The 17,995-nt window shown below is 46.3% G+C and overlaps 1 protein-coding gene across 2 annotated transcripts in view; it reads left to right on the top strand.

The window, feature by feature from the left end:
• Positions 1-17,995, top strand: part of RAPGEF1 (Rap guanine nucleotide exchange factor 1) — a 159,541-nt gene that overhangs the window by 22,865 nt on the left and 118,681 nt on the right. For both annotated transcript variants that reach the window (XM_039506981.1, XM_039506980.1), the window contains exons 2-3: positions 5,955-6,088; positions 8,583-8,701. In XM_039506981.1, the coding sequence (XP_039362915.1) occupies positions 8,593-8,701 (109 nt within the window). In that variant the 5' untranslated portion in view covers positions 5,955-6,088; positions 8,583-8,592. The remainder of the gene's footprint in view (positions 1-5,954; positions 6,089-8,582; positions 8,702-17,995) is intronic.

Below are 17,995 nucleotides of genomic sequence, written 5' to 3'. Positions count from 1 at the left end.
TGATGCAGAACCCCACGGGTTGACCATTCGTCTTGGTGTGTGACAATGCTTCCCTTTGTTCTAAATGTACTGCCCTTATGGTTTCTTTGAGTGACCTTGAGAAAGAGGTGTCCCAGCCTCAAGGGATGGACTCCGCAACCATCTGCATCCCAGGAAAAGTGCACTTAGAATTTACAAGTCAAAAGGAACGGCCAACACTACATGTTGCCTGGGATCTGAGAACCAAGATGGGCTCAGTCTTTTCACCTTTTCTAATGTCAGCAATAGAGATCCCAGAGCCAGAACATAGCTGACAGTGCACCAGTCAGAACAGACTCCAGTAAGCTTAGTTGTAGCTGTATTGGCCTTTCAAGGCTAGCAAAAATAGACATATTTTGGTCAGTAAAGTCAGCAGATATGACCTGAAGATGCAGTAAGGAGCTTTATTGAACAAACTGCCACTATATCAATAAGCCACAAGAGGGTGAGCTATTGGCACGTGCCTTGGTTGCATTTTGAGGTATAAAGGACAAAGGCTGACTGCTTTTGACCACAAAGGAAGTGCACCAGCAGCTGACTAAAGCATCTCTGGCATGCTGAATTGCAGTTAGAATATGGCTCCTTCATGTCCTACTTCACTTTTTTTAAACTTGTTTATACAGTGTATCCTTCACCTGTGAAAAGTAGTTCTCAATAAAAGGATAAGATAAGAGGTTCCCTGCTACTAACACCCCTTTCCTATTTGGACTTAGCTAAGTGCCAAATGTTTCTAATCTTCTGTAGTTCTTTTTTAGTAGTCCCTGGATTATTTGGTACTCTCTTCCCTTCTCCCGTCCCCCTGGTTGTCATCTGCTCTTTCTTCAGCAATTTGCAGCCCAAGAGCTACTTTCTATTTACTTTCTTTTACCAAAATTAAGGTAGAATATTGGACAGTTTCACTTTTGCCCTGGGAAATGGGTTCAAAGTGTCGGAAAGCACTACAGATCTGTCTTAGGTGTTTGTATGGATCCCCTTGCCATAGCATCTGAGGGGAAGAGGAATATATGAAAAATTGAGAGGCCAACACCCTTCAGCAGTTGGGACGTGCCATTATCCCCATTTCACATGTGAGGAACTTCAGGTGCAGAGAGACTAAGTGACTTGCCCAAAGTCACACAGAAAGTTTGTGGCAGAATAGGGAGTTGGACCCAGTCTCCTGAGACCCAGATGAGTGCCCTAACCACTGGACCCCCGCTCCCCTCTTAACCCAAAAACTGCTACTCCTTATTCAGCGCTGTCATGCATATATGCCTGCCTCTTTTCACTCCTCTGTCCCCAGAGGCTGCCTTCATTATCTTTATCTTTCCTTTAGCTTCCCCTTGTCCACCCATTTATCATCATGAGTGCAGGGATTTCGCCTCATTCCTAATGTTAATGAGTCTCAGTTATGCACCAGTCAGAAAAGGTCCAACCAGCCACTCAGATTGTGTCTATAAATTATCAGGTCTTAATTGTTGGGTCCAGTCAAGATGTATTCAGTGGAGGACCTGAGGAAAAGGGGGAGAGATGACTATTTGCCATAGGGCCACTTCACTGTACTGCATAAGTCAGAGCAGCCTCAGGGCTGCTCTAATTGATTCACATTTGTAAAGGCCCTCAAGGGGTTGTCGTGCTTCCCCTGGATTGCCAGAGCAGCGTGAGCTCCAGCCATGTCACCTTCTCCCTATATTCTCCCCAACATACACCGTGCATGTGAGTTAGCGGGTAAAGTAGGGAATCTCCAGTTGCCCAATTGGGGCAGCCTTCAGGCTGTTCATGCTGCCAGAGTGATGCAGCGCAGCCTTCTCAGAGTCAGGACTGGGCCCTGCATGTCCACAGCCAGACTCTTTTCCCTTTGAACAAGAAGGGAGTTGCATTCTCTGTACTCATTGGAATCTTCCCAGTTTAAAGTACAACTCCCCTCTGAAAATTAACTGTAACAATGGGGTTGCAGGGCCCCATGTTTACTTGGTTTTCTAACTTGTTTCATTTCTTCCTGCTCTTCAGATTCAACCTTGAAGCTGAGAGGCAAGCTGGGTTCTTCTCTGCTCTCACACATCAGCACCAGTAATACAGATTAGGTGGAACAATTTTGCCCTCACCCCTGTGTGACTCTATTCTCTAGTACTATAGTTGCATGGGTGTAACTGACCTATCCAGCATTTGCTGAATGCAGTGTAGTTGTAGCCGTGTCGGTCCCAAGATATTAGAGAGAAAAGGGCATGAGGTAATATCTTTTATTGGGCCATTTTGCGTGAGGCCGGAAGTTCCTTTCCCAGACCTGAAGAAGAGCTTTATGTGGCTGAAAAGATTCTCTCTCAACCAACAGAAGTTGGTCCAATAAAAGATATTACCTCACCCACCTTGGCTCTCTACTATTCTGCGTTTGGAATTTAGCTAACAATTGAGTTGAATGTGGACAGCTAGAATAGATTCCAGTTCCTGCTCCCAGAGCTCTGTTGGATCTGCAGGGTTAGAGAGGGAAAACATCATCCAAACTCAAGTTGGCTCCTCAAAAGTCAGCAAAGATGTCTCTGCGCGCACACACACGCACACACACACACGCACACACACACACGCACACACACACACGCACACACACACACACACACACGCACACACACACACACGCACACACGCACACACACACACACACGCGCGCACACCATTTTTCAGAGTAGAGATGTTAAATCAAAGCCAGTCATTAGACAGTGAAATGCAAGTGGATACTTTGTGGTTCTTCTGCACACAGCAAAGGGGTTAACTGAATGTGGCTCAGTTCTACTCGCATGCCCAAACAGCCCCACTGACCTCAATAGGTTGGCATGGGTGTAAGAGCAGAGTTTGGCCCTCTTTGTTCCAATATGTCATACTATGCTGCCCTCTAGAGGCATCAACCATATTGATGTCAAAAAGACCCAATATAAAGTCAGTCCTGTCAATTATTAACCCACATCCTGCTGTGCTTACTCAGGGGAAATTCCCCTTGGCTTCATGGTAGATTTGGTGGAGTAAGAACTACGGAGCTTGATCCAGTGTAAGGAAAACAGCACAAAATTCTCCTTTTGAGAAGATATATCAGTGTGTTCACTAGAGGCAGTGTGGCCCACAGGAAGGGGGATAAGGCTGGGGGTCAGGAGAGCTGGGTGCTTAGCCCGGTTCTACCACTGACCTGCTTTGTGATCTTCTATGAGTCATTTAATTGCTCTGGGCCTTTGTCTCTCCTCCCACCCTTTGCATTGTCTATTTAGATTGTCAGCTGTTCAGAGCAGGGACTGTCTCACACTATGTATTCGTACAGCACCTAGCTCAGTGGGCCCCAGGTTGCAGTTGGGGTCTCTAGACAAATATCGATAATTACATTAAAAGAACATTGTTAAGGTTACAAAGTCAAGCCTTTGGAAGTCAGGCAGGGCCAGAGTTAAGGTTGCCTGTGCATTCTTAATCCAACCCCCTTGTCCACATGCATTAAGATACAGTCTTTACTTACATGATCACATGCTACTTTTCCCACAGGGCTAGTGCTCCAGTGGCTACAGACCCTTCTGCCCCTGCCCAACCCCACCTTCACTTTTGTCCCCTTCTGCTCCTGCCCATCCCCCTTTCCTGACTTTTGTCCCTGTTCCACCCTGTGCCTATCCTATACCCTGACTCCTGCATCCGCTGCTGACCCTCCCCTTGCTTCTATTGGCCCAACCTCCATGGCCCTTGCCCCTCTCCCAACCTTTTTAGACTCCCTGTCTTTTCCACCTCTCTGCTCCTGCCTCTGGCTGGCCCCCTCCACCCAGCTCTGGCTCCTAATGCCCCTTTCCCCTCATGGCTTCTTCCCCCTTCTCCAGACCCTGCCACAGTTCCTCACCTCCCTACAATAGAGTCATTTGGCTTCCTCCTCCTACACACTGCCTGGTTGCCAGCATATGGTGTGTGGGGGAGGGAGACAGCAGGATCCTTGGCCCCATTCCTCAGAGGTATTTAAGCCCCTAACTCAATTTGATTTCAGTGGCAGTTAGGGGTCTAAACAGGATCTGGGCCCTTCTGCCTCAGTTTGCAAAGGGGTTTGCGGCTGGGAGCACAAGATTCCAATGGATTCCATCCCTCTGCCCCTGCACCAAGCTCAGCTACTCAGTGGGTTTGACTCTAAGAAGGAAACTTACTAGGGTCAAAGAGGCAGAGAGGGTTCAGGGCTTCTTATTCATATAAAAATATATTTTTCTTGTTTTATGCTGTTGCTAATTAAAACCTTGTATCACCAGCTCTGTAAAACACAATACAGACAAACTCACTAAAATGACACATGCATTTCAGGGTGCTGAGACCATCTGAGACTCTCCAGTTGCTCAAGGCAAACTTTTCAGAGGATGCACTTTTGGAAGGATATAAAAAATCTCTGTGTCTTGGCAGATGGAGAGATCTTTCTGGGTAACTGATTGTTTCCAACATTCAGCAGAAAAATGCGACCACTTTCCATTATTCTCACTCAGGATTAGAGAAATGATTTAGTTGTCTGCCTAACAAAGAGCATCTACAAAAACATGAGCATGTTACTTGTCCTGGGGAACCTAGAATTCTCACATGGAAAATGGGCATTTATACACACAAACCCATTTCTGTGCCCCCTTTGTCATGCTTACTCTGATGTTATCAGAGCCTCCTGGTGTGTGTGTGTGTGTGTGTGTGTAATATCCTACACACAGAAGAATTTAGTTCTAGTGAACGTGGCACATAGTGACCATTCAACTCTGGATCCCACATGTCTAGTAGAATCCACTCTCTCCTCACAAGGTGTAGATTTTGCTTCTCTGGGTGTCTGATTTGGAAGGTAGTTGTATGGATCATTATGGATCATTGTATGGTATGGTAGTTATGGATCATTCATATCAAACAATCAAATGTGGAAGGCTGCTCAGATCAATCCTTAACTTATAAAGTATCAAAAAGTAACCGATAAACAGATGAACCCACTATAATTGTCTAACATTTTTAGGCAGATCCATGGCTGGTATTAATTGGAATACCTTCAATGAAGTCAAAGGAGCTATGCTGATTAACATTGGATGAGGATTTGGCCTCTTGTCTTCAGTCTTCTTTTCAGCTAATGAAAGTTTTCCATTTCATACTGGTTGGGAAGCTTTGTATCTTGTAAACTATTGCTGGCATGGTACAATCATGTCAGCTAGTGGTAATTGGGCTCTTGGGTGCTTATGCCCACCATATAAGGTTTTTGTATGGATCTGTTTGTTTCCTAATCAAGTTGTGATTACAGCTACTGGTAATTTGTTCTTTGCAGATTCTGCCAGTCTCTTCTCTGTGGCTGGCCTGCTCCTGTAGGCCCTCTGGTGAGAGTCCTTGCTTCTGCAGTAATCATGAGAGGCTGGGAACATTGCAGCTACCTAAGTCTGCCTAGGATTGTATTTGACTGTACAATTCCAGTTACTGTATTCTAGTGCTCCTGCTACGACCAATTTGGGCAGCTGTCTTCAGGGAGCCTCCTCTCCACATTGTCCTTTCCACAGCAGATTAGCAGGTGTTCTAGGGTGACCAGATGTCCCGATTTTTATAGGGACAGTCCTGATTTGTGGGTCTTTTTCTTATATAGGCTCCTATTGCCCCCACCCCCGTCTCGATTTTTCACATTTGCTGTCTGGTCACCCTAAGGTGTTCTCAATACCTTTCAGCAGGCACTAGGAGAGGCAGCAGCATTATTCTAGAATGCAAGACAGAACAGCAGATGTAGCTGAGTGTGTGACAATTGTCAATTAATACTTTAAGCATTAGTACACTATATGCTCACTAGAGAGCAGCAGTGCTCTTTCTAAATTCTCATTGCTTTCATATTTCTTGTGCAATTTCCCTTGCTCAGTGGGTCAGATGTAAAGTTAAATGAATCGTTTCAGGAGATGACCTTGAGGGGGTAAGGTTTATTGTCTATTAACTTTCCTTAGTGGTTGTCATTATAGACAGACAAGCATGAAGCAGATTCAGTTGGGGTGGCTCTGAAGGCCTATGACAGCCAGCAAAGATGTTCCTGAAGGGTTTGCTTCCTGTGTGCTTCTCCCGATGAAGAAGGGATCTCCAGAGAGACCAGCCCCAGGTTGTTTTATGAACTGATGCTGTTAGTCTCTATTGCAAGTCTCTGATACATAGATGACTTGAGTCAATACGCTATTCTGAATAGTAGCACAGCAGGGCACCGGCGTCAGCTCCATGAGCCCCCTGGGACATGCTCCTTATTCTCCTTCCTCTTCCTGAAGAATCCTCGCTGCCTCAAAAGGCAGCACACTTAAAACCTTGGATTGACCAAATGGAGGGGGCTCTGGCATTGCCTCAACAAGTGCAAGTCTGAATGGGATCTGTCATCCCCATTTCCTCTCCCCCAACTTTTGCACAGCTTACTCCTGTGAGTCACATTCTGCTGTGGTATGCACAACACAGACAGTAGCTTTCATTGAAGGCAGTGGGATCAGCACATGTCTATCCAGGGCAGAACAGGTCCTTTTAAATCAAAGAGAGTTACTGATACTTACTGAAAAACACCCTATGCAGTAACTGCTCTGCTCCTATATTACCCATTATCACTCTGTCTCTCACCTTACCCTACTCTGAAAAGTGACCATATCAGAATAGCCTCTGTGTATTCACAGTCAGATCTGCTTACAGTACTGACTACACTATGTGTTCATTACTTCTTATTCCTATAGCCCTGCAGAGTCCACACAGCTCAGCAGGGCTAATGACAAGGTTCCCCCAGCTGGCAGCTGCCCAAGGATCTTTATGTGGGGGAGAATCTTCACCACAGAGAGGGGGCTATAAAATATAATACAGGATTTGTTACCCTACACCCTGTGCTCTGTAGGGCTGGTGGGAAGGAGTCAGGATTGGAGAAGCACCCACTGTGATCTGGGGGGAAGCTACTGAAGACAGTTCTCCCCCACCCCTGCCAACCTCTGTACATGGCTCTCGGGGTCATGACTGGGCTCTGTCATTAGTGACCAGTGTAACTGCAGTATAACTTCACTGAAATTAATAGAGTTGCTCTCTGTTTACACCAATGTAAACCAGGAGGGAATCTGTCCCAATATCATTTCTGATTTTTAAACAAAGAACAAACAAACAACAAAAAAACCCACTCAGGGGCTGAGTCTCCTCATGGAGCAGGCATAGAAGTCTCATTCTGAGCAGTAGTGGGCATGAAACATATTGTCTCCATTGATGTAGACCTTATACAAACACAAAGCTCAGGTGGAGGCTGGTTTTGTTTATGGAACTTGCAGCAATTTGAAAAAAATATAATTGTCACATGGTCAGTTGTTTTTTTTAAAGCAGCAAAGTCAGGGCCTGTACCTCCTATATACTGTACCAAGGTGCATGAAATGTGGAGCCTAAACAACTTGGCTATGTCCCTTTAAAAAGTGACCAAGGCCTAGAAAAATATCGAGGTACCAAATACCTGAGTTGATATGTGAGTAGGAAGTACCATCTATGGGCTAAAACCATAAGATTTATTTACTGATAATACCTGGCATCGTCATCAAGTTGGAGGTGCTTACGTAATGCTTGTCTCTACCCACGTCTCATAGGCAAGTTAATCTTCAAATAGGATCCTATTAATTTCAGTGCAAACTGGTGCCATCCTCCCTTGAATACAGTGACATTATCCTGTTACTGCCACTAGAGGACACCAGAGTTTCTCTCCTTCCATGTCAAGATTGTATCCTAGGGCGTATTGATGTCACTATGATTCCGGAACAGAAATTAAAATGAGTGCATGCATGACGATATTTGGTAAAGAAATGTCTAGATGCCTTAACACAGCCAAGTGTTATGGCAAGTTAGTTTTCTGTTGATATTGCAGATCCAGTTCTAGCAAAGGAGTCTTATTGCTCATGAGGAAAAAGAGGCAGATTCTGATTTCATTTGCATCTGTGTAAATTCAAAGAAACTCCATTGACATCCAGGGAAGTTGTTCTGAATTGACACTGGTGTAGCTGAGAGTGCAACATGTGTTAAGGTTTAGGCCTGCGTGACCTGTTATTTGAATGCTCTGTGGTGTCTCCTGGCAGTGCAACTGCCTAATTAAAGCTTAAAATATGCAGGAAGTTGCATAAACTACAGACCTGCTCCCATTGTAGTTAACTGGAATTTTTCCATTGACTTCAATGACAGCAGAATTGAACCTTAGGAGCGTAAGCCTGGAAGATGGAGCGTATCTTCAGCTCCCACCGAATCTTTCAGGAACTGAGGGATTCAGCATTTTGCTGGAGGTGTTCAGTGCTTTGCAGGTTTGGGGCAGCTACACCTGCTTTATAGAGTTCCTTATTGTGTCCCTGAGACAACGTGAAGTTCCATTCTTGGGGGAGTAAAAAAATCTGGAGTAACTATCAAAGCCCATGGAATTACTCTGCATTTATACTGCTGAAACTGAGAGTGGAATTAGGCCCATAAGCAATAACATTGGACAGAATGAAGAATAAAAATTTTGAAATGGAATGTAAAGAGCACCCCGTCCCCCCCATTTATTATGTATAAGGCACCATGTATGGGGCCATGGCTGTTTCTTTTAAAATAAATTACATCTCACTTTTCAGAATATCCTAGATGTCACTGCCCAGCCCCTTAGTGGGTGTAAATCGACCTAGCCCTCATGATTGGAGAGAGAAGCTGGAAAACGTGAAGCGTGTGATTCTAAAGGCTCAGAAACCAGGAGGTAAATAAAAAAACCCCAATGTTTGTTTAAAATCTCATGAATTTTGAGGGCCGGCCTTAAGATTTTTGAATGATTGAGATTGGCAATTCTGCATACAGCTGTGTTTGGGCGTCTCTACTGGGTTTAATCCCTCCCTAACCCATTGTCAGGGGGTCTCTCCCTGGGGTTAGTGCCTGGCTGTCAAGGGGTCTCTCCCCAGCACACACACCCCCAGCCTGGTTCTCAAGGGGTCTCTCCCTGGGATTAGTGCCCTCTGGATGTCAGGGGGCCTCTTGTTGCAGTTAGTGCCTGTTTCCCAAAAGGTCTATCCTGAGGTTAATGCCCACTGTGCCCAGATGTCCGGGGGGGGGGGGGGGGCTCTCCCCAGGTTAGCGTCCCCCTGGTGTCAGGGGTGCTCTCTCTGCGTGTTAGGGGTGCTCTCCGTGGTGTCAAGGTTTAGTGCCCTCTAGGTACCAGGGGTCTCTCCCCAGGTTAATGTTGCTGGGGTATTGGGGGTCTCTCAGGTGTCAGGGGCTCACTCTGGCTTAGTACCCCCCCAGCTGTCAGGGGGTCTGTCCTTGGGTCTTAGTGGCTTTCAGAGAGTTAGTGCCCCCTGGGTGTCAGGGGCTTACCCTAGGTTAGTGCCCCTCAGGCGTCAGGGGGCTCTCCCTGGGTTAGTGTTCCCAGGGCATTAGGGTGTCTCTCCCCAGGTTAGTGCCCCCCCTGGTGTCAGGGGCTCTCCCCAGGTTAGTGGCCCCCTGGTGTCAGGGGCTCTCCCCAGGCTAGTGCACCCCCCATCCCTGGTGTCAGGGGCTCTCCCCATGTTAGTGGCCGCCTGGTGTCAGGGGCTCTCCCCGGGTGTCAGGGGCTCTCCCCCGGCTAGTGCACCCCCCCCCCCCCCCGGTGTCAGGGGCTCTTCCCGGGTTAGTGGCCCCCGGATGCCAGGGGCTCTCCCCGGGTTAGTGGCCCCCGGATGCCAGGGGCTCTTCCCGGGTGAGTGCCCCCCATCCCCGGTGCCAGGGGCTCTTCCCGGGTTAGTGCCCCCCATCCCTGGTGTCAGGGGCTCTCCCCGGGTTAGTGTCCCCCCATCCCGGTGTCAGGGCTCTCCCAGGTTAGTGTCCCCCCATCCCCGGTGTCAGGGCTCTCCCGGGTTAGTGCCCCCATCCCCGGGTGTCAGGGGCTCTGCCCGGGTTAGTGCCCCCCCCCATCCCCGGTGTCAGGGGCTCTCCCCGGGTTAGTGCGCCCCCCCCCATCCCCGGTGTCAGGGGCTCTCCCCAGGTTAGTGTCCCCCCCCATCCCCGGTGTCAGGGGCTCTCCCCGGGTTAGTGCCCCCCATCCCCGGTGTCAGGGGCTCTCCCCGGGTTAGTGCCCCCTGCGCACGGGGCCTCTCCCTGGCGCTGCCGTGCCCCGGGCGGGCGGCAGGGCGCGCTGTGCGGACGGGCTGCCTGGCCGTCTCTTCCCTTCCCGGCCCGGCGGAGGGCGGCTGCGCCGCCGCCGCGGAGCCTACAGGCCGCCGCAGTGTCTCTGCCGGATCCAGCCCGGCCGGCAGCAGCAGGAGGCGGCGGGTCGGAGCAGGACGCCCCGGCCGCTCGCTCCTGCTGGGCTGGGCCTGAGCCCTGGGGTCGGAGCACGGAGCCCGGCCCCGGCCCCGGCGCGGCCCCGCCCTGTCGGGCACGAGCGAGAAAGCAGGTGAGCGGGCGGGCGGGCGCGCAGGAAAGGCCGGGGCCGGGACGGGGGAGGCCGGGCGCTGCGCCCCCTGCCCTGAGGCCAGCCGGGCTGCTTCCCCCGGGCCCGGACGCTGCTGCTCCCCACCGCCGGCGCGGCTCGGGGGCTCAGAGCCCGCCTGAGGCGGCCCGGGGCCTTACGGGAAGGGATGGAGCCCGGGCCGGGTGTCCTAGGCTGGGGGACGCTCCCGTGAGGGGATGCGGGGCCCGCGGGGAGCAGGAGCCGCTGAGGGACCGGGGCAGAGAGCGGGGAGGGGAGGCGCCGGGGCTGGGGACCCCCCGTCCGAGGGTCGGGGGCTGCGGTGCGGGGCGGTCCGCGTGGGGCAGGGCTCGTGTTCCTGCGGGCAGGGGGGAGCGCTGGCGGCGGGACGTCTCCTGTCAGGAGTCAGATCTCGGTGCGCTTAGCCCTGCCCGCCCGCCGCCTTCCGCTCTCCTGGGGATGAGATGATGTCCCAGCGCCACTTCCCTCCCTCGGCGGTTTCCTGGGTTCGCTGCCCTGGCCTGCGTCTTGCTGCTATTACCTTTGTGTGGGACTTGTGCCTTTGAAAGCACCCTCCTGGCAAGATATTTACCTTCTCGCTCTCTAGATCTCTTTTCTGTACTGTTGGTATAGGGCTGCCCCAGAAAAAGCTACTGAACCTGAATACTGTACTCCACACACACACTCTTACTAGTCAGACTATTTCATAAATATCTTATCTATTTCTCTCTGTTGTTTTGCACACCCCAGCACTTTGATAGTCATTTGAATTTAACAGTCTGTAAACCTGTGGGCACTGAAGTTTGTGGCCTGCACGTGATGATTAATTGTAAGTTACTAAACTTTTCTGTTGTTGGTAATCAGATGAGAAAAGATGAGTCTGTAGGCATATTCAGAGAGCTTGCTCACTTTTTCCTATCCTCTTTGCAAAGAAAGCTCTGGAGTCAGGCTTGGGTGACTGCAGTACAATGAGCAGTTAGGAAGATGCTCTTCCTGTTCTAAAACCTGGATACATAATTGGAAAAATACTTACATATGAATCATATTGTCTCTGTACTCCTGGAAATCATGTCAGGTTCTCAGTTATCACTTGAGATGGCTGAATGCCCCCTACTTTTCCATGTAGTGTAAGTGGTATATTTAAAGATTCAATTAGTGTATTGTAAATTAAACAATGAATTTATTTAGTTTAATTATGCTGCATTTAATTAGCAAGAAAAATCAGAGTTGTGTTTTTCCTTTTAAGGAATAGCTAGACAGTTTCCTGTGGGGAGGATACAGTAGGGGAGTGTGAGGAGTATAGTATTCATGTTCAGTAGCCTTTGGTTAGGCAGTAGCCTTTTAGCAAAGGCGCTAAAGTTGATGGCAGTGATTTTGATCATTCAGATTCATTTTATTCTGGCTTCTTGCATCAGAATGAATTTTCCTGTGATATGGTTCTGGAGCGGCCCCAAGGAATAAGTGAATGTAATTGCTTGCGAGCCATTTTTTAAGTACTGTACATAGGGTTGGAGACATGCACTAAGTTACTGTCTAACTAGTGTGTATCGCATCATAGGACAAGTGTGATTCCAGAAATACCATAGAATCATAGATATGTTCTATCCGTGCATGATTTCCCTAGGATTTCTCCCATAGCATCACAGCAAAATGCTACACTCTGGGATCCTGCATATACTTTTAAAATGTTTATTAGTATATTGTTGTTCATCCCAGGTAAACTAGGTAAGATTTGCAAGTGTTAGCGTGCATAGATGTGGGATCAGCTCCAAAGGAATTGGAACCTGCTTATGCCAGGGGTGAATTTTGATTGTGATCTTCATAAATATAGATAGTAACGTAGGCAGTAACTGCAGTTGTATAAGCAAGTGATCCCATTTTGTTTACTCGTGTGTAGTAAATAACACTGTCAGAATAGTTAATATAACCCAACAGCAACAAAAGTAGCAAGAGAAGTACGAAGAAGGAAGATGAATCAGTCCGCAGAGAGGGGTGAGTGCAGTGCTGCTCTATAAACAATAAACAGAGGCCATCCATATTGTATAAAACGCAGATGCCAGGCAAGCTATGAGCCTGACTTTGCAGTGTGCTGAGAATCCATTGAAGAGCTTGGAGCATCTTGCAGGATCCTGGCCCTGTGCAAATACTGTAAAATGTACAATCATGAGGATGCAGTGGGTGAAGCCTTTGCAGAAACGTTCAGGAGATTGTCTGTAGCAGACACATATTGTTGTGGCAGTTTGCTCTGTAAGGGAAACCATATCTCTGTGAAATTGTCCTTCAACTGTTTGTAGTTCCATTTCTCAAAGGAAAGAATCTTTGATAGAAAATCCACTTCTCAGGGCAGGTCTACACTAAGGGCAGGGGTCGAACTAGGGTACGCAAGTTCAGCTACGTGAATAGCGTAGCTGAATTCGAAGTACCCTAGTTCGAACTACTCACCCGTCCGGACGCCGCGGAATCGAAGTCCGCGGCTCCAAGGTCGACTCCGCCACCGCCTTTTGCAGTGGTGGAGTACCGGAGTCGACCGCGGCGCTTCCGGAGTTCGAACTATCGCGTCCAGATTAGATGCGATAGTTCGAACTCAGAGAAGTCGAACTCACCGCGTCGACCCGGCTGGTAAGTGTAGACTAGCCTTCTAGGAGACTTAGGGGCCAGCCACTTCAGTAATATATACTCATGGTACTGAAGGTGAGAAGGGTATGTATTATAATCAGGATAAGTTTAATCATTAGTGTCACCTTATAAACATAGTCTGTGACACTGGAGAGAAATTTTATCCCTATCCTATTGCAAAGTGTACAATAACAGATTAAAGAGGCACTAAAATTCAGAACCATAGAGCAGGTACCATGGCGCTAAAGCCTGCACTTTGTATACATCTTTCACTGTAGACATTCTTATGAGAGTGACAATATACAGTAGATCCATTTATGTTGCAAATTAAATATGAAGTTGCCAGATAAGGAGTGATACTAAATATCTTCAAAGCTGGCTTAGGCTTTGAATGACTTTCTAACTATCCATACTGAGTGGGAGGGAGAGAACATATGTCCAGTCTGGCTGAAAAAAAAGAGCATATCTTGCCTTTTGCAGTATGTGGGGGTCCTGCTTCTGTCTGATTCATAGTTTACTAGGGTTGGAAGGGACCTCAAGAGGTCATCTAGTCCAACCCCCTGCTCAAGGCAGGACCATTCCCCAAATGGCCCCCTCAAGGATTGAACTCACAACTCTGGGTTTAGCAGGCCAATGCTCAAACCACTGAGCTATCCCTCCCCCCATATAAGAGGGTGTTATCTATCCCAGAAACCGTTAAGCTATAGCATTTAATAAAAACTAGTAAGACACAATAATAGATAATAGCTGCCATCCTGTTGGCCAAGAAAGAGTGGACAAGGCTCCCTTTGGGGTCTGTCAGTACCACTAATGAATGAAACAGGGTCACTATAGAGCAGTTCAGAGCAGTGCTTTGGAGACATGAGGTTCCATGTGGCAATGTGGCGCATGATGATACATTCAATTTATTGGCATTGGATTTCCCATATCCCTTAGGCTCAAGTCAAGTGACTCTTCAATACTTCCTTAAAGCAAATCCTCAATGTTCTCCATTTCAGATAGGAAATACATATTAGATTATCTTCTCTTCCTTTCTCCAGTTCTGTGTTTACCGCTTTTAACCTTGACTTTCAGTGAATAGTTACAGTAATTCTCAGGGTTGCCTTAGTTTTTGTTTGTATGAAGTCTGTTGCCAGTATCCCAGATATACCACCACCATTCCAGACTCTGTGCCACTTCACCCCATTGATCTAGTCAATGTTGCAATCTTGAGCTAAAATCCAGAATGGGGTTGCTGTGAAAGAGCAGAGAAAGCTGTAGACTTTGCTTGATTTGTTTATTACCAGGGATGAATTCATGAACTTACTTATCTGGTGGATCACAGTCTCCAGGGAGCTAAATTATCCTGCATCCTTCAAATCTATGGGAAAAGAGAGAGCAATAAAATGCTATCAAATGTTGGCCTAGAAATAAAAAATTCCCCTGTGAACAGGGTCCATTTGAAGGTCTCTATTAGAAAACATGGATTTCAATAGTTTGAATGAAACTTTATGCCAGATTACTGTTATCTTCCATACATAGTTACATTCTTAACCTTAACATGTTTAGGAAGCTCTTTAACACCCTCTGTACATTTGTCTTTTCAGAAGCAGGTTGTTGGGGTATAGGTACAAGTTACTTTGTGGCGATTGTGTTATCTGGTGGGCATGAAAATTTTAGCTCAGTGTCCGACTGCAGGTATTTTTTTTTTTCACACCAGACAAAGGCATCGAACATCGTCTTCAGCTCTTTCTTATAGGTTTAAGTAGTTCAGTAAAGTTGTAAAATCTCCTACTTTTTAAGCTGTCAGCATTAACTTCTACAGGAAATCCCAAGATAACTTTTCTTATGGGAAATAGTTAAATAAAAAGACATAACACAATGCAACTGGCAAGAATTTATACGCCCTGATGGGAGCTTTATTGTTCAGCCAGAGTCTTTCACGTTGACTTATGTCATGTTGAATTGTGCATATTTGAATGGTGGAGTATTGAGATGAAATTTCTCAGTACATTAGTTTTTGCCTGTTAGTTATGAATTTACTTTTCAAATTATCTATCAAGGACTCTTCTATCTTTAATCACCTCTTCATCATTTGGTCAATCTGGAAATTATCCCATGTTGACTCCTTATTTTCATATCAATATAGTCTTCCACAGTCCCTTCCACATTGGACTGAATTGGCAAATGTCTCTCTCTGTTTCCACCACTGTACCAAGTTCTTAGATATGAAGGAAGACTTTCAAGTTAATTAGAAGATCTGCATTTGACCGACGTAATGCCCCTTTTCCAGATTATTGGCTTTCAATCAAAGTAGTAATCTTCTGGTGAAATGTCTTGACCTGGAAACTGGAGATTAAACTCTCTCCTCTGCCTGCAGCCTTGTATGGGCTCAGTTCATCATCAGGAAGGCTGATCAGTTGGTATCTTTCAGTACTCACACTTTCAGCATCTCCTGCAATCTTCATTGAATTCCATTCCCATGTTGTCATCTTATAGACATTTTACTGAAAATTAAGTTTGTGTTTAAAAAGTCTTGCCTAGTTGTGTGTAGGTAGAGTCAGGATGTAGAGATGCAAGGCAAAGATCATGACTTGACACTTCCCAGAAAGCTTGGTACAAAGAGTGTTTCACATTTTAAAAAGATGTTGGGTGTAAGCTTGATGGGTGTCGAAAACAGCCTGGCTTCAAAACCACACTGTTAAAAAATGTAGCCTGTGGGCTCACTGGAGCAAGATTGAGATGCTCATAATGGTTATAAGAAAGGAGAGGGTGGGGGAAAAAGACAGCTGAAGTCCAGTGGAATGCGAGGCAGCTGGATTGTGAGTCAACTAAAAAATTGAAACTGGAAACAATGGCTAAATTTATTTTCTGGGTGTGGGGAATCATTTTATGTTCTCTAACAAAGTGAGACTGAATTTCAGTGAATCCAAAAATATCTTTTGGTGTAATCCCACAGGTGCCTGCAGGAGCTCTCACTGGCTCTTGTTCACCCCCTCCTGGCAAGTAGAGAGAATATGGAAAGTTTTTACTTTTGATCAAGAACACAGCACAAATCTGTCTCATCTAGGCCCACAGCTTCATTTGCAAAAACATGCCCCATTTATAATAGGCCTGTAATTTATCAGCACCAGTTTGAGTTGTCACAATCTATTGCATGAGTGAAAGAAGACATTTGCTCCGGTGCTAGGGATTCAAGCTGTGGCTGTGCTATAGGTTTCCTTGGGGCTTCAGTTTTGCATTTAAAAGCTTTGAGTTGCAGTTGATACTTCCATCAGTACACTAATGACTACTATGTCTATTGCATTAGTAGGTGCACCTCATGCTATTTCCAATGGTGTTGGATCATCTTTGTATATGGAAGTTAGGAAAGCCCCTGAAGACTGAGAGGAAGAGAGAATTTGCCCTGTGTATTATCTCTTTAATGTGTAACATTTGCTTCTGAGCTGAGAATCTGTATACAAAATGGCAAAATGAATTTTTACAGTTGAGTTATAAACTGCTAAAAATGAGGACTTACAGAGAATCTCACAGCATCTTAACTGCAGCTGTGCTAATGGTGGTTTTGTAAAGCAGAGGTGAGTGTAAAACCTGATCCATTCTGAAATTTGTTTTAAAGGCAATCTTGACTCTCAGCCAGAGAAATGTGTTTGTGTTTTATTACCTGGCAGTAGGAATGGCATCCAGTGGCTAATCAGACTGAATCCAAAGCTCTCATTGCCTATTCATGTTCTAGCGGATTCATCGATGTTCCCCTCTACTGCTATTGAAAGGTGGCAGACGGAACTAATTAAAACATCCTTGTACAGCGATGAAGGTGAAATGATGGAACACATCACTGTTGTTCTGTGCCAAATAAAACACCAGAAACCATGCAGTTTCCATGTACATGAGAAGCTAATAAATCACATGTGATAGCCACAGGCAAGGTGACTTAATAGCCTTTACACCCCCCCACCCCCCACCGGTTGACTATCTTACATAGTTAGGATAAATTCTGAGGGCCTAATTTGTTCCATTTTCCCCTAGCCAATTACCCGTAGTTTTTTTTTTTTTCAGAAGCTAATGCTCAGGGGTTTCAGCGGTAGTAGAGGCAGTGCCAATTTGCAAAGAAGTTAAATCCCATTGACCTCTTATATGCACTGTTGCCTGGTGCTGAAAGGAATCTTTTCATTTAAATAGCCAGTGTACTTCTATGTCGACTTTGCATTAACTACAAAAAACCTCCACAGACATGCAAGCAAAGGGATTTCTCAGCTTGTGAAACATCTGCAGCAATTGGTTTTCCTACTGAAAGTAGTTTAGTTCGTAATTTGATGCTTTTATATTATCCTTTACCTTTTGAACACTGGCAACTTTAAATTGTTTTATATCTGTCCTGTGAAATTCAGACTCTAAGGCCTTGTTTACACACACAAATTGTACCGCTTTAACAGTACTGATATAGTTGGGCCAGTACAACCCCCCAAGTGTGGGCGTGGTTATTCCAATGTAAAGGTACTTCTATTGGTATAACTTATTCCTAGGCAGGAAGGGGAATAAGCTATAGTGGGATAAAGCACCTTTATACCAGTATAATTGCATCCATGTTGTTGTTGTTGTTGTTGTTGATTACTGTAGCCCCAAGAGCTCTAGTCATGGACCAGAACCCCACTGTGCTGGTGCTGTATTGATATAACTGTTTCTGTACAAAATTGCACCCCTGACAGAAATAGTTACACCAGGAGTAAAAACTGTGCGTAGACCAGTCCTAAGCTTTTCAAGATAGGGACTGTTGTCTCCTACCTTGTGTTTTCATGGTGGCTAGCACAATAGGCTGCAGTTCTGGTTGGGACCTCTGGGCAATAATGTAATACCATAATAGTGTAATACCACCTAGTGCTTTAGGACACCCTCCTCCCTTTTGTCTGTGATTAGATTTTTCTGAGGACTCTTTCTTAGCTTCTGGTTGGTTAAATCAGGCCAGCTGTTCTAGTATCAGCAGTGAGTTTTCAGGCTCAAATCTGGTTGGTCTGT

The sequence above is a fragment of the Mauremys reevesii genome, linkage group 19 (assembly GCF_016161935.1).
Source record: "Mauremys reevesii isolate NIE-2019 linkage group 19, ASM1616193v1, whole genome shotgun sequence".
In the NCBI taxonomy this organism is placed as follows: Eukaryota; Metazoa; Chordata; order Testudines; family Geoemydidae; genus Mauremys; species Mauremys reevesii.
The sequence above is the reverse complement of the archived record's forward strand: the minus strand, read 5'-3'. Positions and strand labels throughout refer to the sequence as shown.